Raw genomic sequence first — 27,841 nt, 5'->3', positions numbered from 1 at the left:
AGTTGGAAACGTTATATAATCTGCATTTTTGAAAAATCATAAAAATAGGAAGATTTTAATCTAACATTTCTATGATTGTGCGAACAAGTTTGCACAAATACATCATCCTAATCCTTCAGAGACAGGTAATTTATTAGCATTAAAATGACATTTTTTGGTGGAGCTCTGATTCTTTTATATGCTGAGAGGATCAGAGCACTCATCTTCAATATAGAATGATGTATTATGCACAGAATAATGTACTGTTTGGAGTGTAGAGAGTAACACATAATAGGGTGAACATAAGAAATAGAAGCAGGAGTAGGTCATTTAGCCCTTCGAGCCTGCTCTGCCATTCAATATCATGGCTAATCTTCTACCTCAACTCCACATTTTCGCCCGATTCCCTTATCCCTTGATTCCCTTAGTATCCAAAAATCTAGCGATCTGCCTTGATTATACTCAATGACTGAGCTTCAACAGCCCTCTTGAGTAGAGAATTGCAAAGATTCACAACCCTCTGAGCGAAAAAATTCATTCTCGTCAGTCTTAAATGGCCGACCCCTTATCCTGAGACTATGCCCCTTAGTTCTAGACTCCCCAGCCAGGGGAAACATCCTACCATCATCAACCCTGTAAAGCCCCTTAAGAATTTTATGTTTCAATGAGATAATCTCTCATTCTTCGAAACTCTAGGAAATATAGGCAGAATCTACTCAACCTCTCCTTATAGGACAGGTGCTGACCTCATGAAGCTGCTACAACTAACCACAGCATCACGGAGAAAAGTTAGCCAGAGTTCCTGTTCCTGACAGGTGCACCATGCAAGAGAATCAGGGTCCACACAACTGAATAATCTGACTCGCTATGGTCAGACGTGCGGTCTGGCCACTAGGGTGAGATACTGGAGGCCGCTAACTCTCATGGAACTGCAACCAGTATTAGGCAATGTCTCGAGAGGGAAAGAGAACAGAAGAGTGAAAAAACACACTGCATTTATTGTTCATCCGGAGGTGGTGAAAAGCCCTGTCTTGTAGTGAAAGGGCAGCTTGCTAGGCCAGTTTAGAGGGCAAGAAGAGTTAACCATATAATGTAGGACTGTAGGCAGGGGTGGCAGATTCCCATCCATCAAGATCATTAGTGAACCAGTGGCTTTTTAATGACAATCCTACAGTTCTCATGTTGATTCCTTCTGGTACCAGCTCACAAAATGACTATATTTATTGAATTTGAACTCATGACCTCTGGCGTTCTAAGCACTACCTTCCCACAGCAACAATTGACTTATACGGCAGTGGCACCATGTGACCTGTGCTTCAGTGCCAATGGCCCACATGTCTTGCGCTGGGTTTTTATTTCACTGAATGTACAGAAATATGGTATATGCGTTAGAAATTCACAGTATGCAGATTACAAACGTGCATATTTATGAAGGATGCAAAAAAAAATATTCAGCACCAAAATGGTTAAATAATTTCGTAAAAGCTTGTGTCATGCAAAATGAAATACAGACTTTATCATAGCAAGCTGCATATTAAAATGGAAAATGCAAGCCTGCTTATATTAGAAGTCTGGATGCAGGAAATGCTCGTGTAATGTTCGTGTAAGACTCAGGAGGTTAAACAGCTAAATTTATGGTGCTCCAAGACCCCCATTTGTCAAGTGACAGAACTTTGGCCTTGCACAGAGAGAAGGGAAAATGAATGCTCGTCTCTTGCTAAACTTCATCAACTTGCATTATTTCAGTCGTTGGGCACTGTGTGCTGATTCTCTGTCCCTTGCTGTCAGGGGCCGTCCTGATGGGACCGAGGCAGCACACAGCAGCAGATGGTGCCTCTGAAATAAAGGGCTCCGAGGACACAGAGCCCGCCTCATCCCCCTCATGTGACCACCGCCCCCCCCCCCCCCCCTCCTCTGAGAACAGTTTGATTTCCTCAGGGACTGCTTGTGGGCAATAAACTAATCCCAGGAGGGCACTCATCTACACAATAGGATATTGCTGGTTGTTTGAACACACACATACAGGGGGTCTCTGCTGGTTCAGGGTCATCTTCTCGGCAGCGAAAGTGTGACACGCAGATTAGAGAACAAGCCCATTAATATAATTCAACACAAAATCATTTTGGTGATTTAGTAGATAATGTGAAGAAGCTGATTTATTAATTTGCTCAATTTATAGTGCAAGGTCTGAAAATTCCTGTGAAAATGTAGAGATTGGGTTATTTGAGCTGCAGTTCAGAAGAAAGTCACTGCAATATCGAAGCATAAACTTTATTGCTAATGCACACCGAAATCCATTTGTTAGCGCACTATGCTCGGCACTGTATCAGAGATCATTTTCCTTGAATCAGAAAGGCTGCAGGTATCCTGTGAACCCAGAGATTGGCATAACCTGAAATTCACCGTGCGGCACCTTACTGCATATACTAATAAACACTCTTGAAAAATAAAGCTACTTGAATGTTGACATATTTAGATAATACATGTCATGCAATTGGTATCTGCCAGCTACTTCAGTAAAAGCTATGACAGTGAGGATATCAGCTGTTACACCATTAACTCAAAGGCAGCCTGAATCACTGAGTATCACTGTGGCTATAAACAAAAGACATATAACACCTGGAACAAGGGCTAAAAAGGGTAAATTATGAGGACAGGTTGCACAGACTAGCCTTGCATTCCCTTAATTAGATTAAGGGATGATCTAATTAAGGTGTTTAAGATGATTAAATTAATTGATTGGAAAGGTAGGGAGAAAATATTTCCTCTGGGGGAAGTCCAGAACAAGGGGGCTTAACATTAAATTAGAGCTAGGCCGTTTAGGGGTGATGTCAAGAAGCACTTCTTCACACAAAGAGTAAAGGAAATCTGGAACACTCTCCCCAAAAAGCTGTTGAGGCGCAGGGTCAATTGAAAATTTCAAGACTGAGATTGATATTTTTGTTATGCAAGGGATACGGAGCCAGGGTGGGTAGATGGAGTTAAGATACCCGTGCTCTAACTGAATGGCGGAACAGACTCAAGGGGCTGAGTGGCCTACACTTGTTCCTAATGTAATTACATTTCCTGTCATTTTCTGGCAATACAAGTGCAGCATCGAAAATCCGGAGTTCTGAAATCTGGAATGTTCCGGAATCCGGACCATTGGTGGCAGGGTCGTTCGGAATCCATAAAATGTTCCGGAATCCGGATCCACCGGCCTCGGGGCCCTGCTGCTGCCCGGCCTCACCCACCGCCGCTGCCATTACCTAGGGGCCTCGTCGCTGGCCCGCCCGAACACCTCCTATGAGACGGGGCCCGCCCGAACACCTCCACCACGGCGGGGCCCGCCCAAACACCTCCACCACAGCGGGGCCCCGCCCGAACAGCTCCACCATGGCGGGGCCAACCCGAACACCTCCTCTGAGACGGGGCCCGCCCAAACACCTCCACCACGGCGGGGCCCACCCGAACACCTCCTATGAGACGGGGCCCGCCCGAACACCTCCACCACGGCGGGGCCCGCCCAAACACCTCCACCACAGCGGGGCCCCGCCCGAACAGCTCCACCATGGCGGGGCCAACCCGAACACCTCCTCTGAGACGGGGCCCGCCCAAACACCTCCACCACGGCGGGGCCCACCCGAACACCTCCTCTGAGACGGGGCCCGTCCAAACACCTCCACCACAGCGGGGCCCCGCCCGAACAGCTTCACCATGGCGGGGTCCGCTTGAACACCTCCACCACAGCGGGGCCCGCCCTAACACCTCCTCTGAGACGGGGCCCGCCCGAACAGCTCCACCACGGCGGGGCCCCGCCCGAACAGCTCCACCATGGTGGGGTCCCGCCCGAACACCTCCTCTGAGACGGGGCCCGCCCGAACAGCTCCACCACGGTGGGGCCCCACCCGAACAGCTCCACCATGGTGGGGCCCCACCCGAACAGCTCCACCACGGTGGGGCCCCACCCGAACAGCTCCACCACGGCGGGGCCCCACCCGAACAGCTCCACCATGGTGGGGTCCCGCCCGAACAGCTCCACCACGGCGGGGCCCGCCCAAACACCTCCACCACAGTGGGGCCCCGCCCAAACACCTCCACCACGGCGGGGCCCCACCCGAACAGTTCCACCATGGTGGGGTCCCGCCCGAACAGCTCCACCACAGCGGGGCACCGCCCGAACAGCTCCACCATGGTGGGGTCCCGCCCGAACAGCTCCACCACAGTGGGGCAGGCTCGGACATCTCCTCTGCAATGGGGCCGGCCTGAACACCTCCATCACGGCGAGGCCCGCCCAAACAGCTCCACCATGGCGGAGCCCCGCCAAACAGCTCCACCACAGCAGAGCAGGTTCGAACACCTCCTCCGCGATGGGGCCGACCAGAACACCTCAAGCACGGCAGGGGCGGGCTTGGCCTGAACACCTCCTTGACGGGGCCCGCCCAAACACCCCCTTGGCGGTGGGGCCTCGCCCGAACAGCTCCACCTTGGCAGGGCCCCACCCGAACACCTCCTCCATGACGGGCCCCGCCCGAACATCCCCTCGGCGGGGACTCCCCCGCCTTTCTGACGTGCCGAAATCCGGAAAATACCCGAATCTGGGCCACGGTGTTTTTGGATTCATGACATCAGAAAGACGATCCAACGTCTGGAAAAGCCCGGAATCCGGAACTGCCTCGGTCCCGAGGGTTCCGGATTCTCGACGCTGCATCGGTAACCTAGTATCACAAACACATTGTGGAAACACAAACGCACAAACCTGAGGAAAATATCGGTAAAGAAAATTCTCTGCCATTTATAACAACGTATTGGGTTGCGAGTGTCATTGGCCACTGATGTGGCAGTGTAGTACACATAATTGAGATAATCTGAAATGACTTTTAGAAACATAGAAATTTACAGCGCAGAAGGCAGCCATTTCAGCCCATCGTGCTCGCGCCGGCCGACAAAGAGCCACACGGCCCTTGGTCAGCAGCCCTGAAGGTTACATATAAACTTATGAACAATGGAGGACAATTGGGCATCTGGCCCAACCAGTCCGCCCCACAATCCCAGACCAATAGAGGAAATAAAATCTGGGAAAATTCCTCTCCAACCCATCCCGGCGATCAAAACTAGTCCAAGAGATCACTATGGCCATGTTAGATTTCCTAAAGTACTTATCATCGTACCTGCGCCAGCGAACAAGAGGTTATCTCAGTCTAATCCCACTTCCTAGCTCTAGGTCCGTAGCCTTGCAAGTCATGGCACTTCCAAGTGTCTATCCAGCACCTTTTAAATGTGGTGAGGGTTTCTGCCTCTACCATCTTTCCAGGTAGTGAGTTCCACAACCCTCTGCGTGAAGAAGCTTCCCCTCAAAACCTTCCACCAACCACTTAAATGTATGCCCCCTCGCAAGTTATTATTTAAATGGAGAAAGATTCGAAAGTGCCGCAGTACAGCGGGATGTGGGGGTATTTGTGCATGAAACACAAAAGGATAGTATGCAGGTTCAGCAAGTGATCAGGAAGGCCAATGGTAGCTTGGCCTTTTTTGCAAAGGGGATGGAGTATAAAAGCAGGGAAGTCTTACTTCAGGTATATAAGGTATTAGTGAGGCCACACCTGGAATACTGCGTGCAGTTTTGGTTTCCATATTTACGAAAGGATATACTTGCTTTGAAGGCAGTTCAGAGAAGGTTCATTAGGTTGATTCCAGGGATGAGTGGGTTGAATAGGTTGGGCCTCTACTCATTGGAATTCAGAAGGATGAGAGGTAATTTTATCGAAACGTATAAGATTATGAGGGGGTTTGACAAAGTGGATGCAGAAAAGATGTTTCCATTGATGGAGGAGACAAGAACTACAGGGCACGATCTTAGAATAAGGGGCCGACCATTTAAAAACAGAGATGAGGAGAAATTTCTTCTCTCAGAAAGTTGTAAATCTGTGGAATTCGCTGCCTCAGAGAGCTGTGGAAACTGGGACATTGAATAAATTTAAGACAGAAATAGACAGTTTCTTAAACTATAAGGGGTTATGGGAAGTGGGTGGGGAAGTGGAGCTGAGTCTATGATCAGATCAGCCATGAGCTTATTGAATGGCGGAGCAGGCTCGAGGGGCTGTATGGCCTACTCCTGTTCCTATTTCTTATGTTTTTATGTAATTGATTCCTCCACCAAGGGAAATAGGCCCTTGCTATCCACTTTATCCAGGCCCCTCAAAATTTTATACACCTCAATGAGGTCTCCCCTCAGCCTCCTGTTTTCTCTGATAGTTTCTGGTCTAATCCATCCTGGAAAGCATAAACCATGAGGTGCAAGCCACTGATTACACATACTGTACAAAAAATTCAAAACAATGCACACATCTAAAGTCATAAACTCACTAGTAATGACGCCATCTAAAATGTCCACAATACAATATATTAATGCCACAGCTGTGACCTAACTGTCAATGTGCTCCAGTGGTCAATGTGAGCTAAAACGGAATTTTGGCATTCCGCTTCTTGAGTGAGAGTGACATTGTACAACTTTAATCACCGACCTGCTTAGGAGCCCCCACTGTACATACTCTAGTTACATATTTACAGTGAAAACTCTCATCTTGGAATCTCAGTTCAGAATTGGGTTGTAAAATTGGAAATATTTCTCAGGCTGATATCAGCAGTTTGATGCGCATCTGTGACTATTTTTAGCCTTGGAAAAATAACTGCAATGCTTGAAGCATTTCACTTAATACCATACAAGTTTACAACCTCACTCAAGGCAGTTTTCAGTATAAGCTATGAGGGGGAAAAAAAAATTGCATTCTGTTCAGGCTATTCTGACCCAAACCCAATGCGATTATTCCTGGCCAACAACATAAGCAGGGTCAAAGAGTGCAGTCTTGGAAGCCTGCAAGGTTAGGGGACTAAACCTGGCATCAACACATCATTCCGCTATTCTCTCACTTTCAAGGTCACAGATTTGTTTGCAGTCCTGATGCTCGACAAGCAAGCACGACATTCCCACCTGAAGCATCAGACCGTTCTTTAAGCCAAAAGTAAAATGGTTTATTCAGAGAATATTGTATAAATGACCTTGGTCTCTTCTCTGGACTGGTGGATTTGCCAATATGGTTTTTTGTGTTATATTTTTAATTCATCACCTCAAACTGCTGCCACTAAATACTTCACCCTTGTACTGCACACTTCAATGTGTTCTCTCCAGACAACCCAAGTTTGGATGGGCAAAATCTATCATTGTATCTTTGCATTTTGTTTGCAGTTCAAATGAATACAGTACAAAAATTTAACATACCCATCATTACACTTTACTGGAATCCTGGCGACAATATTGAGCTTTTAAAAAAAATCTAGCAAGTGAATTAAAATTCTGATGCCGAAATCTGTTGTGCAAGATGCAGAACCGATCAGGTATAATGGAAAACAACGTGTGCTGTGGGCTACCACAGGAATAAATTCGACCAAGTCCCGAGCTGAAGGACAGGTCTGTATTTTTCCAAGAACATTATTACTGCTGACGGCACAATGCAGATTGTTTGAGGGAATTTTAATTTAGAATGGAGGCAGGAGCCGCACACAGTACATGATTAAAGCTGGTATTCACCTTTACCCCGTTCCAACTTGGAGCCAGCAGTCACACACCCACCCACCAATATCTCACACCTCCCTACCGTACATGACAGCAAAGGGCTGCCTCTCTGCTAGACTCTCTTGCTAATGTGGCATTTTATAAGTACAAGAGTTCAACTGCAATCGCCATAATAAGCAAAGTCTGATTATGTTTGTCAATGTATTCAGTTTAATTATAGCTCTAATCGGGCGTACGAGTGAAGTAGACAGGCTGCACTGCCTCCACAAGAGGTCTTTTGATAATTGTGAAAAACACAGAGACTGTAGGCATTAGTGATGAATGCACAAGTGTTGCTATCAACTATAATTAAATGACAATTTTCTCCATATTTGATTTTTGGTAAAGGTCGATGGGAGATTCTTAGGAATGACTGTTTAGAAACAATTTTTATCTGAGGTAATATTTACGATGCATGAAGCAGATCATGTGACACTCTGATTTCATTTGACATCTGATACATCTCTTACAATACATTAAAAATATTACTGTGCACACTTCCTGTCAAATTTTTCCACAAATTTCTATTGCACATTTATAATGGAGACTACCTACATAAACTGGTGGGAGGACATAATTACAGTGTGATAAGTTTACTTCTGCAGTTTACATTACATATTTGGACAAAGGAATTTATAATGGAAATATAAACACAACTCCATCCTTTCCCTGGCAACTGTCTGAGGCTGAACCAGACTGTTCACAATCTTGGTGTCATATTTGATCCCGAGATGAGCTTCTGACTACATATTCGCTCCATCGCCAAGACCGCCTACTTCCATCTCCGTAACATCACCCTGCCTCAGCTAACCTGCTGTTGAAACCCCCATCCTTGACTATTCTAATGGTTTCCTGGACATCTTCCTACCTTCCATCGTAAATAAACTTGAGCTCATCCAAAACACTGCTGCCCGTGTCCTAACTCGCACCAAGTCCTGCCCACCCATGACCCCTGTGCTCGCTGACCTACATTGGCTCCCAGTCCGGCAATGCTACGATTTAAAAATTCCCATCTTTGTTTTCAAATCCCTTCATGGTCTCACCCTTCCCCATCTCTGTAATCTCCTCCAGCCCCATAACCCTCCGAAATCTCTGTACGCCTCCAATTCTGGCCTTTTGCGCATCCCCGATTTTAATCATTCCACCATTAGTGGCCATGCCTTCAGCTGCAGAGGCCCTAATCTCTGAAATTCCCCCCTAAAACACTCCGCCTCGCTCTCCTCCTTTAAGAGGCTCCTTAAAACCTACCTCTTTGACCAAGTTTTTGGTCATCTGTCCTAAATGTGGCTCAGTGTCAAATTTTGTTGGTTAATGCTCCCTTGAAGTGCTTTGGGACGTTTTACTATGTTAAATGCATTATATAAATACAAGTTGTTGATAGAATGTACAGGCAACTCTCAATTATCCAGGTCCCTTGGGGATTGGGCTATTCCGGGTAAATGATTTTTCCGTTAGGGCGACTTTACATTTAGAAGTTAAAACTTTAATGAATAAATACAATCGTCAGGGCGAGTTTACATTTATAAATTAAAACTTTCATGAATCAATACAATCAGCTACAAACAGTAACAAAAGATGGACATTACCAGCATGCATGTACAGGTTCTGTGCCTGGAACCCAGTGCCGGCACTGCCCCCGTTCCCAACGTCAGTGGCGGCCGTGAGAGACAGTGGATGCAGCAGCGCGCACACACACACCAGCAAAGCAAGGGCAGAGGAGGGTGATTTTTACGGTGAGTGAGAGAAAGTGTGTGAGAGAGAGAGAGAGAGAGAGAGAGAGAATGAGCAAATACAAATGAGCACAGTGTTTGGAAGGCGATTTTTCCAAATTATTTGGAGCTGTCTTTTCACTTGCTAGCAACAGAATTTTAAATCCCGTTACAACGGTTTTCCGTTGGATCCGTGTACGGATAATTGAGAGTTGCCTGTATTTAAAATGGAGATTAAATTATGTTTGACATCCTTAGTCCTATTATCACTTGCCCTCTTAACCTGTTTCACCTGAAGATTCCACGAGGTCTTCATTCTCTTGTGCAATGCCACATAAGATTGACTAGTCCATTCTAAAATCTTTTGCTGATCGGTTTAAGCCCAATATCAGACTAAGTGCAAAAGTTATACAATGCTTCAAACATCACAGTCACCTCTATATAACTGCATTTCCGCAATATGCAAAGTAAATTACCATTCTGATTTTACTTAGGATTGCATGAAACATGTTGCTTACATTAGGGGTCCTTATATAAAATGGGAATAAATGGAATATTGGAATTTGATCCTTAGATCACATAAGTGCTTATCCAGGCTTAAGGCATTTGTAACACTTGAATAAATGATGCCTGGCTAGCCTTGTGCAGTCTTTAAAATTAATCCAGTTTGACCTGTTAGGTGAAAATGGTTCTACTCGCTGCAAAGTCTCCTGGGGCGGAATGAATTAACCTGTGAAACATCATATTAACTCCCGAGAACTCCGCATTTACTAAATAATTATAAGAGTCAGCTCCAATGTTTCAATGGCCACGTGCACCAAATGGCGTGTTTTGAATCCCTTTACTGTGTCAAGTCAGCAGGTCTCAAGGTGACAGTGGAGATGCTAAAATTGATCTCCGGGTCTCCAATCCCTGTTAGCAGCACACAAATGTAGACACTACTAATTGTGGTTGTCCCATGTGTTTGGGAACCATTGCAAAAATCATATCCAATAGTGTCGGCCGTGGTTCAGTGGTAGCACTCTTGCCTGAGTCAGAAGGTTGTGAGTTCAAGCCGAAACTCCAGGGACTTGAGCACAAAATCTAGGCTGACACTTCAGTGCAGTACTGAGGGAGTGCTGTACTATCGGAGGGGTCGTATTTCTGAAGAGTACTATTTGAAGAAGAGCAGGGGAGTTCTCCTGGTGTCCTGGTCAATATTTATCCTTCAACCAACACTTAAAAAACAGATGATCTGGTTATTTATTTCATTGTGGGACCTTGCTGATTGGCTGCCATGTTTCCTACATTGCAACAGTGACTACACTTCAAAAGTACTTCATTGGCTGTAAAGCGCTTTAAGATATCCGGAGGCTGTGAAAGGCACTAAATAAATTCAAGTTTTTCTTTCTTAATATAGTTACTCTACTACTGAAGTAATAAACAGTAGATTTGATATCACACCACAGCCTGCTCACTGAACTCATTGAAACTTCATACAATGAAATATAAAAGCAAATGTCACCATAAGCTTGAAATGGATATTTGGCCCGTATGCACAGAAACAAGTGCATGCCTGAAACCACATTCAGTAGCTCGGTGAATGCTCCTCAGAGGATAGCCCTTTCCTACTTGCCCTGACCCTCGTCTTGTGCCGAATTTTCAAGAATTAACAACTCCAGCTGCATCCTGTGTCTGTACAATGTGTTTGACGCCACGTGTAATAAGTCGAGCTGTCAGTTTTAAGGAGTGTTGTCAAACTCAACTGTAACTCAGTGAAAGGGAGGGGAATCAGGCCCTGAGAGACCCATCACAGGGTCAGAATATCCCAGTAGAGTTCACCACGCAAAATAAATTACCAGAATTCCTCCTTCAAATCTTCCTCTGGCTTATGCTCACCTTTATATGGGTTAGATTCCGCCTTTAATAAGATACTTCTGCATGACTGCTATTTACTTTAATCATATCTTAGGGATGAAAAAGCACTGTATGTAAATAGTAACAAACATGTTAAAAGTGTTTGTGTGACATTCCATTGCCCTCTATTTTACTAAAAGTGCAAACCCATTTATTTTAAACCGGGCTTTGTTAAAATCGAGGGACAAAGAATTTCATACAAACACTATTAGGGCTGTATTTTCCGGTCCTTTGCGCTCCGGGTTTCCCCCCAGAGCGGCGGCATTGAGGTCTCCTGTGCCCCATCGCAATCCTCCGGTCCGGTTTTGCGGTGGCGCTGAGCAGCACCGCCTGGAAGAGCTGCGCCGGGTGTACAACGCCTCTGGTTGTGACACCGGTAGGAGTTTTGACTTATACCCGATCCATCCGCCCGCAATGATGGCTTGGGAAATCAGAGTGATCCGGCGGTGCAGCAGAAGGTAAAGTACCCTAAAGGTAAGTGCCAGTGTTTGTTCTTTACATTGTTTTAGCGATTTGTGTTGTGGTGGCGTGGGCAATGTTTTGGGAATGTTTTTGTGCTCTTTTTAAGGTTTCTCCTCCCCCTCACCACCCCCAGGCCTCACTCGGAGTGCACACAGCCCGGCTCTTTAGTTTGTGAGTTTCCCATCCTTGTGCCACAAAAAGTGTACAACGCCTCTCTTAGAGCTGTGCCCCGACGCCGAAATGTCCATACTAAAGCGCAAACTATTCCCGGCCGGTAGCTTTCCCACCCCGCCTCAGTTTTCGCCCCGCAAACAGAAAAGCCTAAAATCCAGCCCTATGTATTGACAAGGAAAACAAAACGGCATACTGAACCGATAGAGATTTAATGTACCCAGTAGACATATCTGTCCTACAAGGAGGCACACATATCTGTAACGTATATGCCAGAAGCCACTGGGGCAGATTGGTTTGCCAACTAAACGAGTTATTGCCTTATGTATACAGCTGTGTACAGCAGGCAATTTTGATATCAAACCTTCTCTGCATCTGGGAACACCACACTGGTTTAGCACAACAGCCTCACTCCGGTGGTTACTGGGAAATTTGTAAAATGTACAGGTCTCTAGTAGATCGTTGCCAATTTTGAACCCACATGATGCACCAAAGGGCACCAACAACAATCGAGAGTTCTCCACTGCCACAATTAGCAATCTTTAAAAGCCATAAAGCGCTGGCAAAGCCCAAAAGAGACTTGTAGAGAATTGGAAGAATTGACAAAAGCTGGTAGAATTAAAGCGGCTTCCTCTGCAGGCTCGTTCTTCACATCAACCTGTCTAGGCCGCAATTCCTTTGCTAAGTAACATACCCCTGAGATCACCCACCCAAGCCTCCATCTTCCATGGAGTCTTCCACACCTTGTATACCTGCCCCATGCCAATGAGAAATTAAACTTAAGAAACGTTTCCAGATTATTTATTTTTTTTAAGAATATTAAATAACCATAAAGAACTTTCAAATAAATGAGTTCACATTTGAAATTTGGAATAAAAAGGAAATGGAGAAGTCCATAGATCCAGTCCCAGAAATATACATATTTTGTTTTTAAAAAACAGTAGTCCTGGAAATTCAAATATCAAAAAATGACATTTATTTAAAAAAATGGGAATATCATCTTGAATTAAATGGCTTCATCCCAAGGAAATTAAGGAAAATTCTCAACCAATTCAGGGAAACTGAGAAAACAAGAGTAAGTGATTGCCAGAGAGAGAAAAACAGAGGGAAAGAAGATGGGAAAGTCTCTACTGGTGACATTCAGCTTTTGTCTGAAGTCATAGGTACTCACTGGGCTATAAAGGGGAAATTGGGAAAATCCTTCAATGCCATTTTGCAATGAAAACTGAATCCACTCTGAAAATTGGAGGAAGCTGAAAAATCCCAGAACTTTCAACAGAAAGTACACTGAATCTACTATATTCTGAATTTTTATAAGAAAACATAAAAAAAGTGGAAAATTTTACATAAGGATAGTGCAACTGATACAATTAAATAACAGTCTCCTGGAATATTAAGGATAGCACCCAGTAATTCTGGAAGTGATTATTTTTAAAACTTTCTAATGTAGGATTTGAGTTTTGTTATTTTGTTTTTTGTATTTTCAGGTTTACGCGTATAACTGAATCACTGGGAGTCAGACACGTGTTCTCATTGTGAACTTCTACCTCTCGGCGATCCCTACTGTATGGTTTAGAAATTCTTCCTTTCCTCTCAGAACACCACTCTGTGCTTCTGAAGTGAAGCTGCCCTTGCTTCCAATGCAACCGAAATCCATCCCGTGTGACGACAGAGCATCCCTTCAATCGTGTCATGCCCATGAGATTCCCTCTTCATCTCCTTCACTCCCACCCACCCGTTGATTAATTTTAATACATTTATATAGGAGCTAAGCCTACCAGCTAGAGAGATGCTTTGCACGAGTTTCGCAGTGGTTATCAACTTCGGGAAGGCACCATGCCTTTAAACTACTGGCATGCAATCTTTTTCTTTGGGTCCTGGGCAATTACAAGGCCAGAATTTAAGAATAAGGAGCAGAGTTTGGTAAGACAAGTACACAATCCATCCATTCCTGACACTGCTATTGATCCTTGCCACAAAATACTGAATTTACATGTACCAGGGGATTGTAGAGTCATTCCCACTAATGGAGAAAGAAAAGTCATGGAAGTCCTAGTGGTTAGATTAAGTGTTCCCAAATTTATACAAATTTTACATTTGAGAGACAGAGAGCATGTATGTCCTAGTGTCCTGTTAAAAGATTAACGGGCTGTAATCATTTTAAAGCTGGGCTGTACCATATGGGCACTTTTTATTTTAAGAGCAAAGAAAATTAAATAATAGAGTGCAGCCTATATGCAAGTTAATAATTCCCTGTCCCCTGCCCAAACGTATGCCAGGAAATGACTTACATGTAGGGGTGGCCTACATGTGCATTAGATCATCATCATAGGCAGTCCCTCGGAATCGAGGAAGACTTGCTTCCACTCTTAGCATGAGTTCTTAGGTGGCTGTACAGTCCAATACGAGAACCACAGTCTCTGTCACAGGTCGGACAAGTCGTTGAGGGAAAGGGTGGGCAGGGAGCCTGCTTTTCCGCACGCTCCTTCCGCTGCCTGTGCTTGATTTCTGCATGCTCTCGGCCATGATACTCGAGGAGCTCAGCGCCCTCCCGAATGCATTTCCTCCACTTAGGGCAATCTATGGCCAAGGACTCCCAGGTGTCAGTGGGGATGTCGCACTTTATCAGGAAGGCTTTGAGGGTGTTCTTGTAATGTTTCCTCTGCCCGCATTTGGCTCATTTGCCGTGGACGAGTTCCGAGTAGAGGCTTGCTTTGGGAGTCACGTGTCTGGCATGCGGACTATGTGGCCTGCCCAGCGGAGCTGATCAAATGTGGTCAGTGCTTCAATGCTGAGGATGTTGGCCTGGACGAGGATGCAAATGTTTGTGCGTCTGTCCTCCCAGGGGATTTGCAGGATCTTGCGGAGACATCGCTGGTGGTATTTCTCCAGCCACTTGAGGTGTAACTGTACATGGTCCACGTCTCTGAGCCATACAGGAGGGCGGGTAATTACTATGGCCTTGTAGACAATGAGCTTGGTGATGTGTCAGCCATAGCTACCCACTAAGATTTGGGAACACTTAATCTAACCACTAAGACTTCTATGACTCTGAGTCAGAAGGTTGTGGGTTCGACTCCCACTCCAGAGACTTGAGCACAAAAATCTAGGCTGACACTCCAGTGCAGTGCTGTCTTTTGGATGAGACATTAAACCGAGGCTCTGTCTGCTCTCTCAGGTGGACGTAAAAGATCCCATGGGACTTATCCTCAGTGTTCTGGCCAATATTTATCCCTTAATCAACATAACAAAAACATTATTTTGTCATTATCACATTGCTGTTTGTGGGAGCTTGATGTGCGCAAATTGGCTGCCGTTTCCTACATTACAATAGTGACTACACTTCAAAAGTACTTCATTGGCTGTAAAGCGCTTTGGGACACCCGGTGGTCAAGAAAGGCGCTATATAAATGCCTTTTTTATTTTTCAATACAGTAAGCATCCTCCATGGGGATGCACCAGACAACACCAAACCTGAAGTTTTCAATGCACAGAGGTTCAGTCACTGGAGGTCTGTCAGTCTCAAAAGTATAATTGTGCTTCGATATGATTTAACACCATAACATAGAAGAACTGGTGTATTTTCACTCTTGTGGGCACATGGAAGAAAGAACAGAAAAATATAATTTGCTCATAATGCAAAGGAAAAATATAATCTGCTCATTAATTGGGAGCAATGCTATTGGTAGGTGCCTACGGACAGGTCGGCTACTTGTCATCTTTACTTACAACATGTAGGAAACCTAAGGCTGAGGAGGTACTTGGAAATACCATTGTCACCCTTACTTCATAATTTTACCGATCATTGTGACCTAATGTGTCCAAAAGTGTTGACACTGAGGGCCCAAGTTTCGGGCTGCGCCTAGAATGACGCAGCCCCGAGCTGGATGCCCGTTTGTCACGCTCAAAAGTGCGCAGAAAAAAAACTCCGATATTCTCCGGCTCCTCGGAGGTCTTCAGGAGATTGTTGCGGCGCGCACAGAACAGCGGGAGGCGGAGCCAGACACTCGCGCCGATTCTACAAGCAGTGGGGGGTGGGCCTAATTTAAATAAGGCAAAGTCGTGCCGGCAACCCTGCGCGTGCACGTTGGAGCGTGCGCGCACGCGCAGTGGGAAATAAACATTGGCACTCGGTCATTTTTAAAGGGACTAGAGGAAAAGTGAAGATTTATTTCATGGACCCCTGGAAAGGCTTGTGATTTAATTTTAGTGATATTTTTGTGTGTGAAGGAGTGCTTTTAGCAGCACTGTTGAATGAATCACCTGCTGAAATGAGCGAGTGCAGCTTTTCACTGCTAAACTTGCAGAACAGGTGCTGCATTGGTGCATGCAAATTAAGGACTGTGTGTTTTGAGAAATAAGAGTGCCAATTCAACTTTGAAATGGATCAACGTCCACCAAGAACAAAGAATTTCTTGCATGAGGAAGTGGAGATATTAGTCAACGTAATTGAGCAGAGATGGCAGGAGCTAGATACCAGCAACAGAGGTCACATAAAAGTGCCACCAAAAGAAAAGAAGAAACGCTGGAACCAAGTTGAAAAAGATTACTGCGCAGTGGTGCATACCATGAGATCTGGAAGCCAGTGTAAAAAGAAATGGCATGACCTTGGTGAAGTAGTTAGTGTAAGTAATATTTTCTATTTTTAATGTAATCGCAATTGTAACTTGGCTATCTGTATGCCCCACCTTGCAGACTGACACACTCTGTAAAAAGTTATATTTTACTCTTTGCAGAAGAAGTTGGCCCACAACAAAAGGGAGGCAACTCGGACAGGAGGAGGCACGCCCAATCTGCATCCACTGACACCCTTGGAACAAAGGGTAGCTGCTACGATGAGTCGTACATGGAGAAAAGCAATCAGTACAGCACAAGCTGGGCCCACACGCGAGGAAGAGACTAAGTCCTGAAACTGCATCGTGGCCCTTTAAATCAACCTGCTGCCTAGCCTGCTATGTGTGAGAGTACTCATGCCACCCACCCGACCCTCTCCCTTGCTGTTAAACATTTGACTGTTCTGATGTATTTTGCAGAACATGATGATGATGATGTTGATGATGATGATGCTCCTGCTGCTGCCAACCCTGAGGATACAGAACAAGGACCAGTACAACCAGATGCGGACGAATCAGACTGGATGATGGCAGCGATGACTGAAATGTCTGCAGGGGAGAGCTTCCAAATTAATGTTAATCAAGGGGCATCAGAGTTTCAACCCCTAGCATAGGTTTTGGTTCTACCTTCCATGGTTTTGATTCCGACGTTGCAGGTCCCAGTGCTGCTGTTGATATCATGGAGCAGTTTACACCCATTCACCCACCTTCCCAGCCCACGGCTCGCACTCGAGTGCTGTCATCTAAAACACCGAGCGTCCCACCATCCCAGCCCGAGCCTCTCTCTCTGGTACTGCCGTCTGCAACACAAAGCGTCCCACAGTCCCAGCCCGAGCCTCTCCCTCTAGTTCTGCCGTCTGGAACACAGAGCGTCCCACAGTCCCAGCCCACGCCTCCCTGTGTAGTAGTGCCGCTTGCAACACCGAGCATCCCACCGTCCGTGCCTGCGCCTCCCAGTGTAATGGTGCCACGAGGCAGACCCAGGCAGAGGAGAAGGAGATTGGAGACACGCTCTCCTGAGATGCAGCGTGCAACAGATGCGGCTCAGGTTGTGGCATTGGGTATGGAGACCAATGAGCTTACCCGATCACTCATCGGTGGCGTCAGTGCAGTGGGTGAAGAGTTGACGGTCCTGACGGGAGAAATAGCAGTAATGACATGGGAACTTAGGGAGGGAATGTCCGAGGGTGTGCAATCGACGGCACAGGCCGTCAGGGAGGGCATGCAAATGACGGCACAGGCCATCAGGGAGGGCCTGGTTGAGGTAGCTGCTGCAATAAGGGCACACAGCCCGGCCAATCAAATGACACCCCCATGAAGAAGTGAACATTCACTGAGATATGGATGAGACATGGTTGCAGCCTTTCTTTGCTGCTTTTGTTCTTGTTCTTGATGTAGCTGTAGTAGCGTTTTTCAAATTGAAATTGTTTTGTAAGTTTTGTAACTTATAAGTGATCTCAGGGTTTTCAAGTGATCTTATAGTGTAAATGCTCTCACATTCTGTAACTTATTTAATTTTGCATCTAAAAAGTGATCTTGAAGTTTAAGTGATCTTAAGAGTGTAAGATTTTTCACATTGAGATTGCTTTGTAACTTTACAAGTTTATAAGTGATCTTAAAGTTTTTAAGTGATCTTCAAGAGTCATATTAAAAAGTATAGTTTGATACAACAAATATTTTATCACAGTGACGTGAACTTTTCAATAAAATTTTTTTTCATTAAAACCGTTTCATGTTCCATTAACACAACGCAACGTAGGAACAACTGCAAAGAATAAACATGTCCATGCGCAACAGTGTCGCAGAGCCCTCAGGCATCAGTAGTTGAAGCATTCACGGATGAGCTGCTGGCGCAAGGCTCGAGCAATTGTTAAAGGGCACGATGGACGGCCCTCCTCCGACCTCGTGCTCCGGCATCAGACGCTTGCATGCTTTTCTGATCGTCGTCATCATCCACATCCTGCTGTTCCGTAATATTATCATTATGCACTACCAACTCCTGCTGCTGCATGATGGCTAAGTTATGAAGCATGCAGCACACAACAGTGAAGTGACCGACAATCTGAGGAGAGTATAGCAGCTGTCCTCCAGAATGGTCCAGGCATCGGAATTGCTGTTTCAATGCGCCAATGGTACTCTCTATGATGCTGCGCGTCGCAATGTGTGCCATGTTGTATTGACGGTCAGCTTCTGTCCGTGTCACGCGTAGGGGCGTCATGAGCCAGGTGGTCAGGCCGTACCCTTTGTCTCCCAGTAGCCAGCTCTGCCCTTCTGGCTGCTGCTCAAACATGTCAGATATAACGCTGTCGCGTAGGATGAACGCATCGTGGGTGCTGCCCGGGTATCTGGCATCGACTGACATGATGCGCTGCTTGTCGTCACACACGAGCTGCACATTGATAGAGTGGAAACCTTTCCTATTTCGGTACTGCTCAGAATCCTCCACAGGTGCTCGCAAGGCTATGTGGGTACAATCAATGCAGCCCTGTACCTTTGGGAAGCCGGCAATCCTGAAGAAGCCCACAGCCCTCTCATGGATCGCTTGTGCGGTCATTGGGAAATTGATGAAGTCATTCCTTCGCGCATACAGTGCAGCCGTGACCTGGTAAACGAAGCCATGTATTGCACGTTGAGAGATGGCACACACATCCCGATCCCGAGGCATAGAAAGAAAGTGCAGCTGTTACCTTCACTGCAACAGACAGGGCAGTTGGCGTTCTGCTTCTGGGCTGCAAATCTGCTCTCAGCATATCACAGATCTCAGCGACAACTTCTCTGCGGAAAAGCAGCCTTTTGACACAATCAGCCTCGCTCATGTCCAGGTATGAACGCCTGGCTCGATATTGTCGACGTGGGTAAGGTCTCCTGCCCATCAACCTACGGGCTATGACGTTCCTGATGCGGTGAGCTCTAATCAATTCTCTCCTATGCAGTGAATTGATGGCGAACTATTGCATAATACGTGGTGTTGACAATGCAGCACCCATTCTGAAAATTTACATTTAAAGGTGTCTATGTGGCTGCCTCTCCCTGTCCCTGGCCAAATGGCCTCAGTCCCCCTCACAGCTCGAAGGCTGCTTGATTGCTGTGTCTTTGCCTGCCGTCCAGTCACTGATGATGCCCCTATCCCATGGCCAAATGGCCTCAGTCCCCCTCACAGCTCGAAGGCTGCTTGATTGCTGTGTCTCTGCCTGCCGTCCAGTCACTGACGATGCCCCTATCCTGTGGCCAAATGGCCTCAGTCCCCCTCACAGCTCGAAGGCTGCTTGCTGTATCTTCGGCTGCCGTCCAGTCACTGATGGAAGGAAGGCCTGCCTGAAGCACCGCAGCTCGAAGGCTGCTTGCTGCCGCTGTTGGGCTGCCGTCGAGACACTGACGTCACCCCTGTCTCCAACATGGAAGGCCTGCCTGAAGCACAGCAGCTCAAAGGCTGCTGCTGCTTCACACAGGTAGGAACATGGAATATTTAATCTTTGCTTTGTTCATAAATTTTTATTCAGGTTGGATCTTTATTTGTATAAGTATGACTGCTGAATGATTGTAGAATTTAATTACTTCCCTTCCCCCCCCCTCTCTCCCTGTTCCCTACGCCTAATTTGTAACCTACGCCTGATTTGTAAAGTGTAGGCAAGGTTTTTTCGAGCGTACAAAAATCTTCACTTACTCCATTCTAAGTTAGTTTGGAGTAAGTTTTCACTGCCTAAACTTCGAAAACAGGCGTAAGTGGCTGGACACGCCCCCTTTTGAAAAATAAATTCTGTTCCAAAGTGAAACTGTTCTAACTGACTAGAACTGGAACAAACTAAATGCCAAGAATTGCAATTTCTAAGATACTCCATTCTAAACCAGTTGCTCCAAAAAAACAGGAGCAACTCAGGCCGAAACTTGGCCCCTGAGATAGTCAACATTTGAAGTTGCCGTTGATGTGGTCCAGTCTCCATTTCAAAATCTGGCAAAAAGATTTTTACAATGCAAAATAAATGTAAAAATCAAGTTAATAGGCTTACCGTAATGTAATGCTGTCTGTCCTTCACTATCCTGCAATCAGAAGAGAGAAGTAGTATCACTATACACCATTCACATTATCAGAAAAATTAATAAACTGTGGATTGTGGGATATGCATGAAGTCATGGTATTTTTTTACGATGCTAACTGGATGCAGCGTTCTTATTAGAGACTGACTGACTGTTAAGCCACTGGCTTTTCACTTCTGGGATCTGGCTTCAAATTAAGAATGAAAGTCTCCCCAGTTGGTGTAAAGGGGCTACATGGAATGTTCGAGCAGTCTCAATCCAGTTCCTAGTGGCACAGGCCCAGAGTGCAAAACGGGCAATAAATTGGTTGGGCAAGCAATACAGCATGGCATGACAACGCAGGAACCTTTACACCCATTACAAGTTTGCAAAAGAAAATCCTGGAAACAGTGAAAACACTACTTTGAACAATAATTTGTCCTACCAAAAGATAACCTCATATAGATGGACCTCAGGATGGATGGTATGCAAAATGAATCAGTAAGGAATGCTTTTTTGAGGTTGAACTTGGCCATAGTTTTGGGACAGAATAGAGGGAGTCTCACTCTGTATCTTAGTGTGTTTGAACCTGGCTTTGGAATACTTGATGCTTACACTGGGTCCTTCAAGTAGTAAATGTTTCACTCAGAACAATAACATTCCTCATCTTGATGATCAAAAAAATAATTAGTGTAGCACACCAACCCAAAGTAGGGTACTTATAGTTACAACACTGCAATAACAACTTGCATTTATATAGCGCCTTTAACGTAGTAAAATGTCCCAAGGTGCTTCACAGGAGCATTATCAGCCAAAAATGGACAGCGAGCCAAAGAAGGATATATTAGGACAAGTGATCAAAAGCTTGCTCAGATATAGGTTTTAAACAGCCTCTTAAAGGATAGAGAGCTGCATAGACAAAGAGGTTTTGGGAAGGAATTCCAGAGCCGAGGGCCCTAGATGGCTGAAGGCACGACTGCCTATGGTGGAGCAAAGAAAGTGGGGATTGCACAAGGAGCTAGAGTTGGAGGAATGCAGAGTTCTCAGAGCGTTGCAGTGCTGGAGAAGGTTACAGAGATTGGTGGATTATCTGAGTATTCAGTTGCTCCATGTTTCTCTTTTAAAGTCTTTGGTACTGGCATTAACTGTGTGAGCTACGCGACTAACCAGACCATCAAAGTGACATAACTGAAAAAGTGCAGAAGAACATACAGAAGAAATGGCAGAACTCTATTGCCCTTGAGATCCCTGAAAACAGCCGCATGCTGCTCTTCTTTTTCTTTAATTGCAGTGCTCTGTCCTGCATGCTGGGGGTTACTTTCATTTGTGTCTTGTCTATTGGATTAGTCTCTGAGGTCGCTAGTGAAATATTATTGGATTGGGCTACTATCAGGGAGAAAAAAAAACAAAGCACAAGTTTGCTGAGCAAAGTTGCAGAGTATGTAATTCTTTTATGATGACGCTTCAAGTACCTTACCGCAGCAGCTCCCTGAAGATGCTCTGTGGTTAAGTGTCATAATGAAGGTGAATTGAAACGTAATGTAATGTGTTTCTGTTCCCTCATCCAAGGCTTTCCAGCTGTAACATTGATTAAAGGCAGCGCTGCCAAAACAAAACCGCAACATCACAGAAACACAGAGTGAGTCACACTGCATCTGACACCACTGCGATTTCTAGAAAGCTCTTCCAATAAAGGCAGGGGCAGAATAGCATTTTTTTTTTCTCTCCCCGCCACCTCTTTTGAAGATGTGGACTCTTTTTTGGGGTACATTTCCAAAAGGGTCGGCAGTCTTCCAAGTGACCACTTTTGAAGTATAAGGCTAGATAATGAGAATCACCTATTATATAGTGAGAGGTTGGGGTTGCGGGGGGGCGGGGTTACTGTATAGCAATAAGAAATCAGAGCTCTGGATGATTCTTTTCCCCTCCCTACCCCAGAGGTGCTGTAGCCTATTGTAACATCCCAACTACTGTTCAACTGAGATCAGCTGGCTGGAAGCAGATTAGGGATTGAACCTGGGACCTTCTGGTCAGTATGGCTTCATACCACAGCAAGTGCTGTGTATACCCCCACAGCCATCAGTGCGGAATTTTTATGCAAGAATTCTTTATGACAGGAACTTTAGTGAGTACGGGTGACTCCAGATAAACGTGCACTTGAGGATTTCCTACTTACTTCCTTTGCAGATGGTTTCTAATGCAAGAAGTAAGTTTAAATACTTCATAGAACACTAATCCTAGAATTATCTGGAGCTGTTTTGTAAATATTGTGCTCATGAAGCAAGGGATATTAGTGCTGCGAAATTTCAGGCAACCAGCGGCGGAATAATGGGCTCTTGGCTCAGGTCATAGCAAGGTTAAGGTGCAGAAACAGCTTAAAACTCTCACTAATTCTAGTGTAAATGCGCCCTTAGTAGAGTACTCTGCCCCAATAATGGGGCTTAGCTCCATTATCCCTTTTTGCCATATTTTCCACATGAACCATCATCATAGCCAGTCCCTCAAAATCGAGGAAGACTTGCTTCCACTCTAAAAATGAGTTCTCAGATGGCTGTACAGTCTAATACGGGAATTATAGTCTCTGTCACAGGTGGCCTGGTCTGGTCTGCCACACGCTCCTTCCGCTGCCTGCGTTTGTTTTCCGCATGCTCTTGGCGACGAGACTCGAGGTGCTCTGCGCCCTCCCCGATGGTCTTTGGTCAGGGATTCCCAGGTGTCAGTGGGGATGCTGCACTTTATCAAGGAGGCTTTGAGGGTGTCCTTGAAACGTTTCCTCGGTCCACCTGGGGATTGCCTGCCATGTAGGAGTTCCGAATAGAGCGCTTGCTTTGGGAGTCTTGTGTCGGGCATGTGGCCCGCCCAACAGAGCTGGCCGAGTGTGGTCAGTGAGGTAGTGATAGCCACCCTCCTGTATGGCTCAGGGACGTGGACCATATACAGCAGACACCTCAAATCGCTGGAGAAATACCACCACGATGTCGCCGCAAGATCCTGTGGGTCCCCTGGGAGGATAGACGCACCAACGTCAGTGTTCTCGATCAAGCCAACATCCCCAGCGTCGAAGCACTGACCACACATGAACCAACCTATTATTGTTTCCCCGAGGAAGATTACCAATGTACTGTCAATTGGGATAGTTGTGTTGTGGTTGAATTGCTCCCTCAGAACTGGGTTGGACTGCCCGATCTTGTCCACATTTCATCCTAACCAATCTCTGTTATTTTAAATGCTCAGCACATTAAATATAATCCACACACTGTCAAATTTCAGCAGGATTTACCGGGACACTTTAGAGATCTAATCACTTTTGTGTAAATAGATTTTGTTTCAGTTGAACAAAACAGATAAAAGAAGGATTGATTAGAAAAGTGGGTTAGAGAACTATCCTTTGGGATCCCCACTAGCTTAGTGGGGAGATGCACCACCTGGTGTGGTACTCAACCATATGGACAAGGAAAGCTCTAGGTTCATCATCAGTTGGTGCTGCATTAGTTGATACAAGCCTAGTTGTCTTATTTTTCCACCCCTAGCCCAGGAGCACAGAGCAATTGTACCCTCCCGTCTTCACCACACAGCTGAGAGATATTATCTCAGCACAGAGTAGGAATTTGAGCGGGGGCATTCTGATCTATGTACACTATACCAGGAGGTGTCAGCTGCTTATTTCTAATGATACATAAACAACTGCTGTGTTGCGGTATCACAGTCAGTGAAACAGCAACAACATTGCTCAGAATAACCAGCGGAATGTAGGAAACTCTTACTGATTAAAGAGAGGAACCTTTGGGCTTCTGTGTTTGACATCCCTCACTCAGAAAATGACTTTCCCTTGAGGCTGCACCTTGACGTGGTGGGAAGGCTCCTATGACCCCAAGAGCTACGCTGGCGAGGGAGTCACTCCTGGTAAGGCCATCAAAACTAAGTAGAGCAGGTCAAAAGATGGGAGCCAGACTGAAGGCAGTCCACTGGTCCTCCTGGTTTGGGGTTGGGAGTCAGGCTAATAACCCATTCACTTAAAAATGCCTGTATATCAAAGCATGTCTGTTGCAGACTTGTAAATATGTGGGGAACCACGATCTACTGGGTGCAAGGCAAGATGATATTCCGATGGAGTCAAAAGTCTTGCTCTGGACAGACAGCTGTGGAAGAAATGGGTTGCCTCATATGCTATGGTTGCAGGAAACTCTACACAAACAAAGTAACTCAGAATTGGTGCTATGCCAGTGCTAAATCTGGTTGACTTCACATTTTCCTCCTCTTAATCTCAGTTATCAGAAATATTAATGTTAGAACTGTGAGGGGCCAACACTGTTCACAAACCCCAATGTTGTGTAGAGTCAAGCAAGGAGTACATAGTAATAAAAACAGAAAATGCTGGAAATATTCAGGTCAGGTAGCATCTGTGAAGAGAGAAACAGAGATAACTTTTCAGGTCGCTGACCTTTTGTCAGTATTTCCAGCATTTTCTGTCTTTATTTCAGATTTCCAGCATCCGCAGTATTTTGCTTATGTAAGGGGTACACAGTCACTCTTGCAATTCAGCAAGGCCCAATGTTTCCCTCTAATGTGTTTCTCCAATTTCTGTTTAGCAAGCAGGGTAGGCCTCACTTCAACTGAATTGCATTATTGCACCTGACTTGTAACTGTATAACTCATAACCAGCCTCAGTCTCCCCTTCTTATATACTACATGATGTAAAGGCAAAAGGGTACAGAGGAGGTTTACCAAGGTATTACCAGGGATGAGGGAGAGGTTGGAAAAGATAGGACTGTTCTCCTTGGAACAGAGAAGTTTAAGAGGTGACCCAATAGAGGTTTTCAAGATGATGAGAGGGTTTGGTAGAGTAACTTGGGAAAAAGTATTCCCTCTGGCGAATAGATCAATAACTTAAGGTCATAGATATAAAATCATTGGCTAAAGATCTAGAGGGGAGATGAGGAGAATTTTTTTTCACTTGGAGACTTGTCGGGATCTGGAACGCTCTCTCTGAAAAGGCGGTGGAGGTTGATTCCATAAATAATTTTTAAAAGGGAGTTGGGCAGTTACTTGAGCAAGAGGAACCTACAGGGTTACGGACAAAAAACTGGGATGTGAGACTAAGCATGACTGTTCTTTCAAAGAGCCAGCACAAGCACGATGGGCCGAATGGCCTCCTGTGCTGTAAGTTTCTATGATTCTATATGCTTTTAAAACCTAAGCTTGGCTTCATCTTAATCACAGCTATTTAATTTACCTTGACTTCTCTCTAACTTTGCAACTCTCCAGCATCCTGCATTATGGGCTTTGGCCATTCACCTAAATGTCTTGATGTATGTGAAGATAATTTAACTTACTTCTCAATATGTTTGGATAGACCCCTCCCCCCACCTTGGCATCATGGGATAACGGTTTGAAGTGGGCGCATTGGTTGATTCGTTCCCCCCACCCCCACCTCTCTGGGTGTGCTCCTGATTGCTGACCCTGCTGAAAAGAAGAATGAGTGGACATCAAATGAGGAAACAATCAGGTTCGGCTTGCGATGCTCCCCACAATTAAACGGCTTGCTAGCACTCATGGTCTAGGCCCACACACAGAGAATAGCCCACTTGAGTAAGGTACCATGGAAGCACATCCCAGTAAGGGGTCAATGCTTCAGGACAGGGAGGGGAGATTGATAAGTAAATAAAAGCAGCTCTTTTTTAAAAAAATTTTCGTAGCCAATCTTTCCAATTCTTTGTCAGATCACAAACGCCAGAGGTCACCTTGCACACATCAAGGATCACTCTGCGCCAATGCTCTTAGCCAAAAGGCCGAGAGCCACTGCACCGACTTATGTTGAAGTAGTCAGCTTTACATTAAAGGGGTGCAGCCTATTGCAGTGCTCCCTTTAGTGGCTGTGCCTCTTAGCTTAAATTGTTCAATTTTTAAAATAAATATCAGCTAGCAGGTTGAATGTGCAGTGCCAGCTATGGTCCAGTTGGTAGCACTTTCGCCTCCGAGTCGGAAGGTTGTGGGTTCAAGTCCTACTCTAGAGACTTGCGCACTGTTGGCGGTGCCGTCTTTTGGACGAGACATTAAACCGAGGCCCCGTCTGCTCTCTTGGGTGCACGTAAAAGAAGAACAGGGGCGTTCACCCCAGTGTCCTGGCCAATATTTATCCCTCAAACAACATCACGTAAACAGATTATCTGGTCATTATCAGATTGCGGTTTGTGGGAGCTTGTTGTGCGCAAATTGGCTGCTGTGTTTTCTACATTACACTTCAAAAGTACTTAATTGGCTGTAAAGCGCATTGGGACGTCCCGAGGTCGTGAAATGCACCATATAAATGCAAGTCTGTCTGTCTTGTATGTCACATTTTTAATCAACAGGCAATCCCAGAATATTGAGATGACAATCAGGATAGACAACAGATCGAAGTAAAAACTGAAGCACAATAAATATGACAGATTCCTCCACTTAGGGCGGTCTTGGGCCAGGGATTCCCAGGTGTCGATGGGGATGTTGCTCTTTATCGAGGAGGCTTTGAGGGTGTCCTTGCCTGGCCCAAGATCGCCCTAAGTGGAGGATGAGCATCCGGGAGGGCGCTGAGCACCTTGAGTCGCGTCTCCAAGAGCATGCAGAAAACAAGCACAGGCAATGGAAACAAGTGCGGCAAACCAGACTCCCCACCCACCCTTTCCTTCAACCACTGTCTGTCCCACCTATGACAGAGACTGTAATTCCCATATTGGACTGTTCAGTCTACTGAGAACTCATTTTTAGAGTGGAAGCAAGTCTTCCTCGATTTCAAGGGACTGCTGATGATGATGATGACAGATTAACTAAATTAGTTAAGAGAGCCATAGCTTTCCCTCTATGGATCAAAGAGTACATTTAAAAAAATGTTACCATCCAAAATAACCCAATAAGATCCAAGTCTCAACCCTGATATCCCATAAGGTCTTACACACAGCTCCAGTATCTTTCCCACTATCTTGCAAGGCCCTGCGTCACAGTCCTTATACCATGAAGGCCGCCTCACATGGCATATCGTAAACACAAAGATACCCCCGATGAAAAGTAACTGCTTTTCACTTTAAAATAACTAAAGTTTACTAGTGTCCACACAACCATCAGTGACTTAAATGTGGCCATCCACTTTTGGGGTTCACTGAGTGAACAAATCTCTCTGAACAATTTCTAATGTAGTCTTGACTCCAGTAACTGCATTGCTACTGTGTAATGCACCATTGACTATCCAGCATTCTCTATTTAAAAGTCTAACTTTCCAGAATAAACACCACCAACAATGGGATCTGAATGCAAAGAAAGTACCTCCAACTAAATATTGGGAAGATCAAAGCTATTGTCTTCGGTCCCCACTACAAACTCCGTTCCTTAGCCACCAATTCCATCCCTCTCCCTGGCAATTGTCTGATGCTGAA

The 27,841-nt window shown here is 45.5% G+C and overlaps 1 protein-coding gene across 6 annotated transcripts in view; it reads right to left on the bottom strand.

Annotated features, from left to right (window-relative positions):
* The window catches only part of acbd6 (acyl-CoA binding domain containing 6), a 227,149-nt gene that overhangs the window by 6,469 nt on the left and 192,839 nt on the right, over positions 1–27,841 (bottom strand). For 4 of the 6 annotated variants that reach the window (XR_011593981.1, XM_070886219.1, XM_070886222.1 and 1 more), the window contains one exon: positions 20,429–20,459. The exons of the other annotated variants lie outside the window; for them this stretch is intronic. Coding sequence is in view for 3 of the 4 variants with exons in the window: in XM_070886222.1 (XP_070742323.1) it covers positions 20,429–20,459 (31 nt within the window). In the remaining variant the exon portion in view is untranslated. The remainder of the gene's footprint in view (positions 1–20,428; positions 20,460–27,841) is intronic. 6 annotated transcript variants of the gene reach the window in all.

This window comes from Pristiophorus japonicus, chromosome 8 (assembly GCF_044704955.1).
Source record: "Pristiophorus japonicus isolate sPriJap1 chromosome 8, sPriJap1.hap1, whole genome shotgun sequence".
Classification (NCBI taxonomy): Eukaryota; Metazoa; Chordata; class Chondrichthyes; family Pristiophoridae; genus Pristiophorus; species Pristiophorus japonicus.
The sequence above is the reverse complement of the archived record's forward strand: the minus strand, read 5'-3'. Positions and strand labels throughout refer to the sequence as shown.